At 48.6% G+C, this 13,318-nt stretch overlaps 1 protein-coding gene across 3 annotated transcripts in view; it reads right to left on the reverse strand.

Annotated features, from left to right (window-relative positions):
- Positions 1 to 3,705: 3,705 nt before the first annotated feature.
- The window catches only part of SYT17 (synaptotagmin 17), a 79,700-nt gene continuing 70,087 nt past the window's right edge, over positions 3,706 to 13,318 (reverse strand). For 2 of the 3 annotated variants that reach the window (XM_057748845.1, XM_057748842.1), the window contains one exon: positions 3,706 to 5,070. In XM_057748845.1, coding sequence (XP_057604828.1) covers positions 4,874 to 5,070 — 197 coding nt within the window. In that variant the 3' untranslated portion in view covers positions 3,706 to 4,873. Of the gene's footprint in view, positions 5,071 to 5,114; positions 6,549 to 13,318 lie in introns of those variants that run through there. The other variant, XM_057748846.1, reaches the window with a different exon arrangement.

The following is a 13,318-nucleotide window of genomic DNA, read 5'->3' on the forward strand; positions in this document are numbered from 1 at the left end:
TTCAATGTATGTTAACTGCTTCAGAAATACTGAATAGGAAGGTATAAAATTGAATAGCAAAACAACTTCCCAAAAGATAACCCCTGCAACCTTCAGGGCAATGTCTTCCAGTCTTTTTTCTAGGTGTAAGTTTCAAATTTTTACTTAGTGGTGCTCATTCCTTAATTATTTTAAGTGGTATTTTTGACCATGAAAAAAGGAAAGGTATCCCACTGGTGGTGGAAGACAAGCCACCCAGAAAGAAAAGGAATTCTTCCTCCTTCCCTGCAGTGATTCCCAGCTTTCTGGGAGTAAAATATCAGTACCCCAAATAGCTGTTCCTGGTGCCCTGAGACCCATCACATCTGCACAGGGCTGAGCAGAGGCCATAGCTTCTGTCAAGTTCCAGAGTGTGGACTGGAGTCCTGAGGGGTTCTGGAGTCTCCAGGGATGAGACAGCTCAGGATGGGCCCTGGGAAAATAGATGCAGATTTAAAACTTCACACCACTGCTTCTACCCCACCTCCTTCCTTTGAACTCAGGTCCCTGAGCCCCAAAGGGGGTATGTAGGTGTTCCAGGCATCTCCTTTCCCACCTCCTGGCTGAGGAGGAGGAGGATGCTAATTAAACCAGGTAGGTAGCCCATGATGGGGCACATGGGGCCCAGGTTTCTATAGAAACCAAATCATTTCTTCACCTTTCAACACATTTCCCTCATCTCCTGACAAACTACCCTTGGAGACGGGCATGGCTCTGACATCTGTGCTTCTGCTCTTCTCTCCAGTCAATCGGCAAACATTGCCTGATGTGTGCCCAGTAGGCCTAGCTCTCAGGTGCCGTGGGTTAAGACTGCAGGCATTATCATGGCTAATTCCACATCACATATAATCATACGGGGTAAAAACCATCATCCTCTTTTCAGATGAGACAGCCCAGAAAAGCAGTCAGCCACACCAGCTCTGCATGAGTTTGTTAGGGCTGCTGTAACAAAGTACCACAGACTGGGTGGCTTAAATAAGAGAGCTTCATTGCGTCATAGTTCTGGAGGCCGGAAGTCCGAACTCCAGGTGTTGGCAGAGTTGGTTCCTTCTGAGGGCTGGGAGGGAAGGAGCTCTCCTTGGCCTGGGTCTCCAGGCCTCGCTCCTTGGCTTGCAGATGCCGTCTTCTCCCCGTGTATCCGCACGTCGTCTTCCCTCTGTGTGTTTGCCTCTGTGTCCTAATTTCCCCTTAATATAAGGACGCCAGTTGTATTGGATTAGGGCCACCCTGATGACTTCATTTAACCTTAATTACTTTTATTTATTTATTTATTTATTTATTTATTTAATTGGCTGTGTTGGGTCTTTTCTGCTGTGCGCGGGCTTTCTTTTTTTTTAGTTGTGGTGAGTGGGGGCTACTCTTCATTGTGGTGTGCAGGCTCCTCGTTGCCATGGCTTCTCTTGTTGCACAGCACAGGCTCTAGGCACGTGGGTTTCAGTAGCTGCAGCACATGGGCTCAATAGTTGTGGCTCATGGGCTCTAAAGCGCAGGCTCAGTAGTTGTGGCGCACGGGCTTAGTTGCTCCACGGCATGTGGGATCTTCCTGGAGCAGAGCCCAAACCCGTGTCCCCTGCATTGGCAGGCGGATTCTCAACCACTGCGCCACCTAGGAAGCTCCCTTAATTACTTTTAAGGATCCTATCTCCCAATGCAGTCACTCACTGAGGTACTGGGGGGTAAGGCTTCAGTACAAGAGTTGGGGGAGATACAGTTTAGCCTATACCAGGTTCTAGAGTCAGCCAGGCTTGGGCTGGCGTTCTATCTCTACTGCTCACTCACCACTGAATCCCATAAAACCTCGGCTTCCTCATTTGTGAAAGGGGAGTAATAACATCTCCCGCATGGGTTACTGCATGGGGACTGAACGAGACGTGCAGCACGTGGCAGGTGCTTAGCCGGCCCTGTGGTTACTGTAAATGAGGGGAGCAGAGCCTGGGGATGCCTGCTTCCAGCCCTCAGCCACCTGAGCTCCCCTGAGGCTGTGCGGGCTGGACCACGCCTGGGGACAGCTCACCTGCTCGAGCACACGCCCCTCGTTCTCTGCCTGGGGAGTTCTCGGTGCCACCCAACTGGCTCAGCCCAGACAGGACAGATCTAAAATGACAAATACCGAACGCTCCGGGGGCAACCCTCAGGCCCTGAGAGATAAGGGGCATTAGTTAAATAGTCCAGCTTCCTCACGGCAATCCTTGTCACGTGTATTCTACGTGAGCCCCCAGCATGACTGAGCCCCAGCTGCCCACAAAGCCAGTTAAAGCAGCCTTTGACTGCCTTTCTCCTTCCCCTGACTTAGCCTTCCATTTATGCTTCCTGGGGTCACCTCCCAAATGAACCATTGGCATCCCAGTCCTGGCCTCAACATCCGCTTCCGAAGTGCCCTACCTAAGAGAATGAGGAAACCGGGGCCCAGAGCAGCTCTGCGGCTTGTGTGCGGGTGCAGGTAGGGAGTGCGGGGCCTGGGGCTTGAACCATGGCTTCTCTGGCTCCAAGCCCATGGGCCCAATCACCATGTAACCTCATCTCTAGTCCTAAGTGCCTGTCATGTACCTGTTTTCCTTCGTTCTATTTGTTCTCCCATATTTTTATCATCTTCTGCTCAATCATGAGAAGGAAGCTATTTTATAGAGAAGGAAAAGTTTCTCCTTTTGTCTCCTCAGAAACATAACCTAACTCAACCTCCCTGCCTTTCCCCCATGACCTTCACGCCACCTGCACTACAGAGTGGGAGACACCAGAGGGACCAACGAGGGGACTGTGCAATGCCCGCTGTGACCAGAAGGGGTGAATCCATCTCAGCCCACGGCCGGGGTGGGGGGGGGGGGAGTGTTACCAAGGTCAAGCCCCCTTTGTTGGGCACAGGCAGTAGAAAGCTAAGTAGCCATGGCTCTTGCCCTGAACAAGCAAACAATTTTACAGAAAAAAGCCTTACTTTCCTCACCTGAAAAGTGGGGATAATAACCTTTGTCAAAAGGTTGTTGTGAGAATTAAATAAGACTGTACAGGTATTGGGCTTAGCACACAGTAAGGATCCAATAAGTGGTAGTTGTTATTACAAGAGTTAAACAGAAATATAAGCTTCTTGTGGGGAGGACAGGAAGGAGCTGTCATTTCTGTCTTGGAAAATCAGGACGTGGCAGTTTAAGCTGGGTCTTGATGATAAGTATGTTAGAACTATTAAGATGCTGGTAACCATGATGCTCATTGAATGGGGAGAGCCTGTTCAGGAGATTGATAAATAAAGCCCTGATTACTTCTTTTGAGCCCCTGGATCCAGCTATGCCTGAAGCCAGCCTTCCTTTGTTGCTTAAACTGTTCTAATTTCCTGTTGCTTGCAATGGGAGGGACCTAATATAAATCCTTGTCTTCTCTTTGCACGGGTTCTCCTGTCAGTCGTCAGATGAAAATACCTTAACATTTCAACTGTTTTTCCTTCCTACACCACACACTAATCTTACCAGCAATGTCCAGCGTGACTGGTTGTCTGCTTGTCTGTGGCCCTCGAGTCGTCCAGCTGAGGCCGTAGGTATCACAGGGCAGAGACAAGCCATCCCTGTGTCTGGTCTAAATTCTGGACCCAATAAATACCAGAGCTTTGGGTCGTTGGGAAGGTTTGTTACACAGTGGTAGTAATGAAATACCCTCCTACCCTCCATGCCCATGTTCGTGAAGAAAAAGAGAACTCAAATGCATGGCACAAATAAATAATCTTTAATTTCAATAAGTAGTTCCCCATTATACCAGACAATATGCTGTGGGAAAAGACACAGAAGCAACCAACAGAGGGAGAGAGATCTATCCTAACTACACTGATTTCTTAGCACGAGAGACATGACTTTGGTTCACACACAAACACAGAGAGATCCTCAGAGTGTGACAAGGAGGGAGACTGTCTTGGACGGGGGTGCGGTGGGAGGGCTGGCTGTTTTATTCCATGTAACTGTCCTCTGCAGGTCTTCTGTGAGTCACAATCACCATGATTCGGTCAAAAAATGTTACTTCTGCTCTATCGTATTTTATTTACTTGACATACACACAACGCTACTGTTACTGAAGGTGGGGCCTTGACGCACAGGAGGACGCTGGGTGAAACTTCCCTGATGGGCGAGGCAGAGAGAAGGGAGTGCGCGGGCCTGAGGTCCTGGCCCAGCGCCTCGCTCACCAGGGGGACACACAGTGCTCACCCGAGGGCACACACACGAGAACATCCACGTACATACCCACAGGGAGTCCCCAGGAAGAAGCTAACACACGGACGAGTTCACTTACGCCAGGAGAGGGGTCTTACACCGGAATATTTTTTGTTGCCATTTGGTTTCTCCCAAGAGTCTAATCTATTTATCACAGCCACTAAAGAGAAGACAGAGTACTTACACTTTGGGGGAAAGGTACCAGGTCTGAAGAACCCCTGGGACAGCAGCCCGTTCAGAAGTCGCCCAGTGGGTGCGCACGCTGGGCGTGGGGGCCAGGCCTCCCAACGCTGGCCAAACTCTTGGAAAGTTTCGTCTCCATGGAGGCTGGTCCCCTCGGGGAGGCCCCTTTCCCTGGCCTGAGGGTGGAAAGTGCATGTGGGGGCAGGGGACCCACAAGAGCAAGCCCTGCCCGTACGTCTCACAGCAGAGCCCACTCGGCTCATGACCTAGGGACGGGGCTTCTGGAAGGTTCTCAGCCCTCGCTCCTTGAGGGCGGCCAGTTGGAGATCAATAGCCAGCTTCCTCTCAGTTCCGAGAGGAGCTGCGTGTGTGCGCGCGCGCGTGTGTGTGCAGGTGTGGATGTACTCGTATACACAGATGGCATATTTTGGGTCCTAAGTTTTCTTCCTTTTTCCACGAACGAGAGCGGCCTCCCCGGGCGGCCCTCAGGTCACCTCCAGCGAGGCAGGGGACACGCGGTCGCACTCGGCCCGGGACCGCAGGCTGTGCCACTGCTCCACGGCCGTGCGGTGGGCGCCGAGCATCCGCCGCCAGTGGTTGGATTCCGAGGGGCCCGAAGAGTACTGGCCGAGGACGATCCTGCCGATGAAGTCGTTGCTGCTCTTCACGTTGTGGCCGAACACTACGTGGGGGGCGGGGCGAGGGGCGGGGCGGAGCGAAGGGGCGGGGCGGGGCAGGGCAGGAGCAAGACAGAGGCGTTAGTCTCCACACTCCTCAGCCCCAGATGCGACGTCCTTGTGTTTAGGTGCTGTTCCTTTTAACCACGACAATTCCCTGATTCCCTCGTCACCCTCCCAAGAGTCCCTGAGTCCCTCGGCTGCAACTCTAAACTTCCGACCCGTAGACTCACCCTCAGGGCACTGCAGCCAGACAGTCCTGGTGGAACCGCCAGCCAGCCTGGAGTCCAGCTGAGCGCTTTTAAACCAGGGATGTCGAGCCCAGCACTGTTTACACCGGGGGCTGGATAATTCGTTGTGGGGGCGTCCTGTGCACTGCAGGATGTCCAGCAGTACCTCAGGCCTCTACACACCAGATGTCAGGAGCATCCCCCCCGCCCCCAGCTGTCACAACCCCAAAGTCTCCAAACATGGCCCGCTATCCCCGGGGTGGGGTGGGGCGGGGTCACTTCATCCCAGGTAAGAACCACCAGGTTAAGCTGTGGGCCATCGGGCCAGGCCAGACATCCTAGGTGAATCCTGGCTCTGTCATTCGGCAGCTCTGGGACCCTGAGACAAGCAAAGGAGCCCCTCTGACACTCAGTTTCCTCCTTGGTTACACGGGAATCTTAGTCCTTTGGGAGCTTTTGGTGAGATAATGCACACAGTGCCTGGTGCTCAATAAGTGCTCAGTAAACACTACACTGCTCTTTCGATCCTTAATTTTCACCTGTTGACCTTTTACGAAAGAGACTTAGGCAACAGAGGCAAGTTCCCTGAGAGAAAGGGCTCCGGCAGTTTCTTCTCCCCCTGTTGCACTGCGCATCTCTGGAAGGCTGCTATTTCCCACGCAAGCTTAATTTCTGTCTTTCAAGCCTAATGAGATAGCTTGATTTATCTTCCCAGCCGAGTTCCGCCTAATTCCTTATCTGCACGTGGGTCATCCAGGCATGCCATCTCACTAGCAGGGAAGCAGGCTGTGTCTGTGTTATAAATGAAGGACTACAGAATGGGGACTAGCACAGATTCACCCAGCGTGAGCAGAGCCCAGGCGGGCTGGATCCCAGGAGGGATGCCCATTATCAAACAAACCAGCTAAAATATGCAACCCCAAACAGAGCTCGGAGGCTAACAAATCTTTGTTCTCCCCAGGGGTTTCATATCAAGAACTCCAAATGATAAAAATAAGGGGAAAAAAAGAAAAGTGGAAAAAACAAAAAACCCATCCAGACTATGTGAAACACTTCCACCTCCATCAAGAGTGTCCCACACCTGCCAGCTCTGTGAACAAAAACTGGACCGTGTATATCTTTTGTTGTACATTTGGTAAAGTGTTCACTATGCATAGGTAGACCTTATTTATATGAAAATCCCTTACAGAAGAGAAAAATTAGGAATAGAATCTTTGCTTCATAAAGGAAATTGCTGAAGCTCTCTGATGCATCTGAAAAAAAACAAAACTTTTTTGAATAGGTAACATTCAGGACTCTTGAACCACACCTAGCAGGCAACATAAGGTTTACTTTTCACCGAATGAAAACAAGTTACCGAAGTCCCCTTCCCTGCGGGCCTCAAATCTAAAGCAAGATATTAGGAGACCATTTCAGGCCCCATTTGGTTTTCTTCCCTGGGAGCAAAGTGTTCTATCTTCCTCTGCCTCTCCAAAGCCTCAGAATGACAATGCAGAAACATCCTAGTAAATGAGTATAGGTGTTGCTTCCTTGGGAAGTGGTTTTAAGAAAGGAAATCTCAAATGTTCTCATGAACTGTTGGTGAAAGAGGAAGCAGGTTCAACTTTTGGGGGAGGTTCACAGTACCTGCTCAGAATAAGAATGTCATGACTCAAGATCCAGCAATTCTAATTCTAGGGATGTGTCCCATAGAATTACCTGCACAAATGGGCAAAGATACACTCACAAGAAGTATTCACTGCAGCAGGGATTGGCAAACTAGAGCCCTCAAGCCAAATTTGGCCTATACTTGTTTTCTGTAAATAAAGTTTTACTGGAACCTAGTGACACCCATTTGTTTACATAATGCCTGCAGCTGCTTCTGTGCAACAGCAGCAGAGCTGAATAGTTGCGACAGAGACTGTGTGGCGTGCAATGCTGAAACAATTCACTGTCTGGCCCTTTACAAAGAAGTTTGCCAACCTCTGCTCTAGAAGATCATTTGTGAGAATGAAAAATGGAAATAACAAAAATACTTTATGAAGAAGTGTGGCTGAGGCGGTTGGTATCCTGCCTGCCCCCTCAGCCTACCCTGGAGGCTACCTGTAGCTTTTGCTGCTGGCATCCTACCATGAGTGCCCACTGCTCTCTGCCTGGGATATACCAATGTATGCTGACAATGTGACTTTCACTCAATAGCAACTTGACCTCTGACAAGGCTGGGGACTAAGGTCAGCCACCCAGACAGTCAGCCATGCCTACATGACTGACCCCTAATGCAAATCCTAGACACCAGGGCTTCAGTGAGCTTCCCTGGGTGGTGGTCCTCCAAGCATACTGCCACACATCGTTACGGGGAGAATTAAGTGCAGTCCACACGCCACCTGGAAACTCATGCCTGGTTTCCTCTGGACTCTGCCTTTTGCTGATTTGAGTCTGTATCCTTTCACTGCAATAAACTATAACCATGAGTATAACAGCCTTTCTGAGTTTTGTGAGTCCTTCTAGAGAATCACTGAACATGCTGGCGGTCCTGGGGCCCTCCCGAGCTGCAGTTACCCACGCATCAATCATCCCTCATTGGCCTGCCTCCTTTCCTGGTCTCACTTCCCCAATCTCTTATCAGTGTTTCCTGGGATCACCTTCCTAGTAGCCTGCTTGCACCCAAGTCCTTGTCTTAGGATCAGCTTTGGGAGCACCCAGAAGACTGGAGAGGACTAATTAAATAATTTCTGATATGACAATACCATGGAAACCAGAACCATGGTTAAAAATGAAACAGACCTATATATACAAGATGGAAACATCTCTAAGACATATTGCTAGGAGACAAAATCAAGTTGCAAAGCAGTATATGTAAACAATCTCTTTTTTTTTTAAGAATATGTTAATATATAGAATAGAAAACAATATCTGGAAGAATATTCACAAAATTATTAAGAGTAGCTCTCCCTAGAGAGGGGAAAGAGAGAGAACTTTCCACTTTTTCTACTTATTATATAAATATGCACAGTTTGAACTTCTTACAAGAATGTATTATTTTGGAAAGAAAACAAAGGAAAAAATAAGTCGTTATTAGAGAATCCACATCTAAATCACCAGAAGGGGCAGAAGGATGAACGGAAATCTGATAGCCTACGCTCCTTATCCCAATGTGCAAAGTAACTTGGCTTCGTGAATCACTCGGCACTTGAAAAGTTGTCGCTCTTCAGTGATTCAGCCCTTCTGACAGGAAGCAGTTGCTGCTATGGCCATCTGAGCTAATTGGCAGGCTTAGGGACTTGCAAATCACTTGGTAAAGTTATAGCAATTTTAACAGTCTTTTAAAAACCAAACTTTTAAAATGCAAATTATAATAAGCTGAATAAAACTAATGACTTCTATCATAAAACGTGTCTGGGAGAATATCAAGATTTGCCATCCCTGTAAAGTCTAGGGAGTGTTTTATTGGAGAAAACAGGGACTTAAGACTGGATATTTATTGAATCCAGAAAGGGGCTCAGAGACAGGAAGCCAGATACCCCTGCCCACTCCACTTTGTAGATAAGGAAGCCAGGTCACCAAGCAAGCTGGTGATAACACTTGCAGTATTTGCAGCAAAAAAAATCTGTAAAGGAAGCAAACTCCTCACAACGAGATCCCTATGTTTCTCCTCTTTAGAAACAATAACATCTAGCAATTTTGTTGTGAGGCATCCCAAGTATCCCCCCGGCTGTCAGGGGGCACGCGTCTTACCGCAGTCAATCGTATATACCTGCACAACGTATATGCTCTAATTCAGCGGTCCCCAACCTTTCTGGCACCAGGGATTGGTTTCATGGAAGACAATTGTTCCACAGGGTGGGGAGGCGGGGCCGGTGATGGGGATGTTCAGGCAGTCATTCGAGCGAATGGGGAGCAGCAGATGAAGCTTCACTCACTCGCCTGCCGCTCACCTGGTACCTAACCAGTACCAGTCCTCGGCCCAGGGGTTGGGGACCCCTGCTCTAATTTACCCTCATCATCTGGAGGGAACGTCCCACGTACGTATAACTGAATCACTTCGCTGTACACGTGAAACTAACACAACATTGTAAATTAACTATACTTCAATTAAAAAAAAAAGAAAGAGATGTCACAAAGTCTGTGCACAAAAACCATGAAGAGGGCACCTCACATTTTCTCTTAGATCCTATTTACTCTTCATGGCTTTAGACATAACTCAAATAAACTTGGTCATCTGGTTTCCCCATCTGGAGTAATTTAATCTCGTGGACTGTGATGACCAGACAGATACCAGAACTTAAAAAAATACAGTCGAACCGGGGCCATTTGGTGAACGGGCGAACAATCCTTTCCTCCTTCACAGAGCCCGGGATAGTCACTGTGTGATCATTTATTTTTATGATTAAGATTCTGAATCGTTAAGAAAGTTCAATGTCCTGGTTAATGGGTCAAAGGAAGTACAAACAGGTTTGTTTCAAACAGTTAAAACTTTAACGCCTTTTTTAAAGTTTAAGGGGAAAGTGTTCAGGAAGTAGAAAATTTACCCACCCGAAACCCCTTTAGTGCCCCTCCCCCAGCGATCACAGCAGAGCACAGGGTGTGGCCAGGCATGTGCTCTGTGCCCTGTCACACTGCTCTCTCTCTAACCCCGACAAACCTCAAGCACCCTGAAAAGGCTACGGTCTCCGAGGATCACCCTCTGCATGGACCCGTGAGTCACCAACGTCCGGCTCTATCCTTGGCCGGGGCATGGGCAGACCTAGCATATTCTACTTTCTGGAATTTATCTCTAAAGAATCACCAACATATTGAAACCGTGTACAAGCCCCTGCGTCCTTGTCACGTTGTGGCAAAAAATAGAAATGAGGTTTTTTCCTTTTCTGACAAACAAGGAAAATAAAGGAACAGTGAGCAGGCTATGGAAACAACATAAGCTGGCCTGAAAGAGTTAGGCAATCTTAGTTTTACTGTAACTGTTACTTGTCCTTCACAAAGCTAACTCCTTAAACACTCTCTGACTCTGTGTGAATTACATCTTGCACCTAGTGTTTACATCCCCTACACGCCCTTGTAACAATTTATCCCTTGGAGCCCTCTTCATTTCAGAAAGAAGGTCATGGGCTGATAATCCAGAGACAACAGACCCAGTTACTGGGCTGCCAGAAGCTAGCTGTGACCATTTTAAATTTTTGCAAAAAAAGAGAATACAAGGCTGTCACTGCTTTGATCCCTATTGCCTATCCTAGACCTTTCCTAATTCCCCAAAGACGGGGGCACAGTTCTCGAGGTGCTAGCCTGCTGTGTTCCCTCTTTGCCTGGCAAAGAATAAAGCTACTCTTTCTTTCTCCTCCAAAACTCTGCCTCCATATCTCATTTCGGCATCAGTGTACAGAGAGCCAATATTTTGACATTAATATCTGTCTGCTTCTGTGGTGCCAATCACCATGGCAGTTCAGTTTAGGGAAACACAACTGGCAAAACAAAAGCATGATGAGAGAGAGGCACCCATGGTCTTAAGGCTTTGAAGGAGCATGGAGAGTACCACTGCTCTATGAAGCACCTACTATGTGTATGGTCCAGGGCTACGCATATCATGTGGATGAACTCAATCTCCATAGCAACCCTCCAGCGTGGGGTTTCTCAGTCTCAGCATTGCTGACATTTTGGGCCAGATCATTCTGTGTTATGGTGGCTGGTCTGAGCATTGTACTACCACCTCTGGCCTCCAGCAGCACCCCTGGCCTCTGCCAACTAGATGCCATTAGCAGTCCTCTCCCCAGCTGTGACAACCACAGTATCTCCAGACATTGCCAAACATAACCCACCCCTCTGCTTCCACTGAGAACCACTGCTCTCAGGCAGCTGCTGCCACCAGCCCACTTTACAGCTGGGGAGACCGAGGTCCAGAGGTACAGGGAGATCCCAGATCCAGTCAACATCCACATGCCCTGAGTGAGTCAGGGGCAAGCTGAGGCTTTCACATGTTGGTATTTGCTGTAAAAATGATGTTGTTCTTTCCCACAAGAGCTAACCTCTTTTGGTTGCTAATTTAGTTTGCCAAGGCAGACGGTTCTGGAAGGGAAGCTGGATGACTAGAGTGTGGGTGTGATAAACACTGCAAATGAAAAGGAAAAAAAATCTCGATCTATACCAGCGGGAGCAGACTTGGTGGCTCCCCATTTTGCAGGTTTGGTTCACGAGGTGATGCCCCATATGCAGCTTGGAGCCTCCCACATGCAAGGAGACCCCCGCCTCGTGGAACCCCACCTTGTCACTGTCCCCTGCAAGCCACCTCTTGGGTGCTGGATCGAGTTGCTTCCCCATTTCTGAAAAAACTACACTAAGCTACCAAAACCCTCCTGGCCGTTCACAGTCCTCCTGACCTCCTCACTGCGGAGGGCTCTCCGCGCTTCATCAGGCTGTTCAGGAGTTATCTCAGCCCTTGGAGGAGCCCAAAGCAGCGCACACGTCTCTGCTTCCTCCCCTTCCCCTCTCCCTGGGCCGGCACTGACTCCCACGAACGTACCCATTTTCTTTTCAACTTTTGCAAAACTTCCTCAAACTACAGTTGGTCCCCACATCCATGGGCACAGGGGCCGAGTGCACGCCACCATCGGATATAAGGGACTTGAGCATCCACGGAGTTTGGTATCCGAGGTCGGTCTGGAAACGATCTCCTGCAAATACCTCATTTTTCTTCTCTCTGGAACCTAGAAGCTGTTTCAGGGTTTTCTTCAAAACGAGGTAGGTCATATCGCTTCCCTGGGCCTTGGTTTCCCTATTCATGCAGTGAGTGGGTTTACGTAGGATTTAAGGTCCCTTTCAGCTCTGAAATTTCTTCAGTTCTAGTTTCATCCATGTTTTTCCTTTTTTTAAAATAAATTTATTTTCATCCGTGTTTTAAGGGTGATGTTTTTCATGCCTTCTTGGCTCGTTCTGTGATTCACAGCAGCTGCTTGGATGGAACTTTTTCTCCATGTTTTTCCTTCTAATAGTCATCGTGACAATTTAAATAACAGTATTACAATAATTTAAAATCAGTGATGCCAAATCCTGACTTCTTTTTACTAGGCACCGAGCGAAGTACTTTATATACATTTTTGACTTAACACCACCATCCTATCAGGGAAGGTGCTGTTTAAACCCCTATTTTGCAGATGGGGAATTAGAGGCTCAGAGGGCTCAGGAGGTTGAGTGTCCAAGGTCACTCAGCCAGCATGGGCACAGAAGGAATAGAAACTCACAGCTCAGCATCGATTCTCCTCCTGTCTCAGAAAGAAGAGACGTCTCACCCATTCCCCCCTTCCACTGACCCTGACACAAGACAAAGACAAGATCAGGAGTAGAAATACACACAACAGGTCCTCAAGTCAGCATGTCAAGGCAGAGGTGCCAAGAGTCAGAATGGCCCTAAAACCCTCTCAGAGGGGTGCCGTGTTGGAGACATTCACATAGTCTCTCTGGGGTCCAGCAGGGTCAGGTTTACCTCCAACATCTGAATGGATGGCTGCTTCTTCAGGGGCGCAGCAGACAAGGAAGCTGGCTTATGTTTAGGGACTACTGATATGAAAAATGTAATAATAGTAGCTGACACTTATATAGAGCTTATCATGTGCCAACCCCATTCCATGGACTTTTGATACTGATTAATTGAGTCCACACAACTCTATTTACAAGGAGAGTACTATTATTATCTCCTTGGGCCCAGAGGTCACACATTGGCATCATGACCTGCCTCCCTGAAGATGGACCTGGAGAAAGCCCTAAGCAGGCTTGGGTCATTTGGGTGAAAAATTCTGGGATCCCGGTACTCAGAAGTGATCTGGAAAGGAAGATGTAGGCTCCAGGTGGGCACACCTCCTTGACTCCCTGAACTCTTCACCTTCAGACCCTCTCACCCCATTTAAAGTACAAGGCCCAGGGTAGAGGCCCCTTTTGCCCAGGTGTGCAGGCGGTTCTGGCCTAAAGTGCTGGATTCCTTTAATGCAGTGGTTCTCAGCTGGGGCCAATTCTACCCCCCAAGTGGGGCAATGTTAGGAGATATCTGGATTGTCACAAC

This window comes from Hippopotamus amphibius, chromosome 9, assembly GCF_030028045.1.
Source record: "Hippopotamus amphibius kiboko isolate mHipAmp2 chromosome 9, mHipAmp2.hap2, whole genome shotgun sequence".
Taxonomy (NCBI): Eukaryota; Metazoa; Chordata; class Mammalia; order Artiodactyla; family Hippopotamidae; genus Hippopotamus; species Hippopotamus amphibius.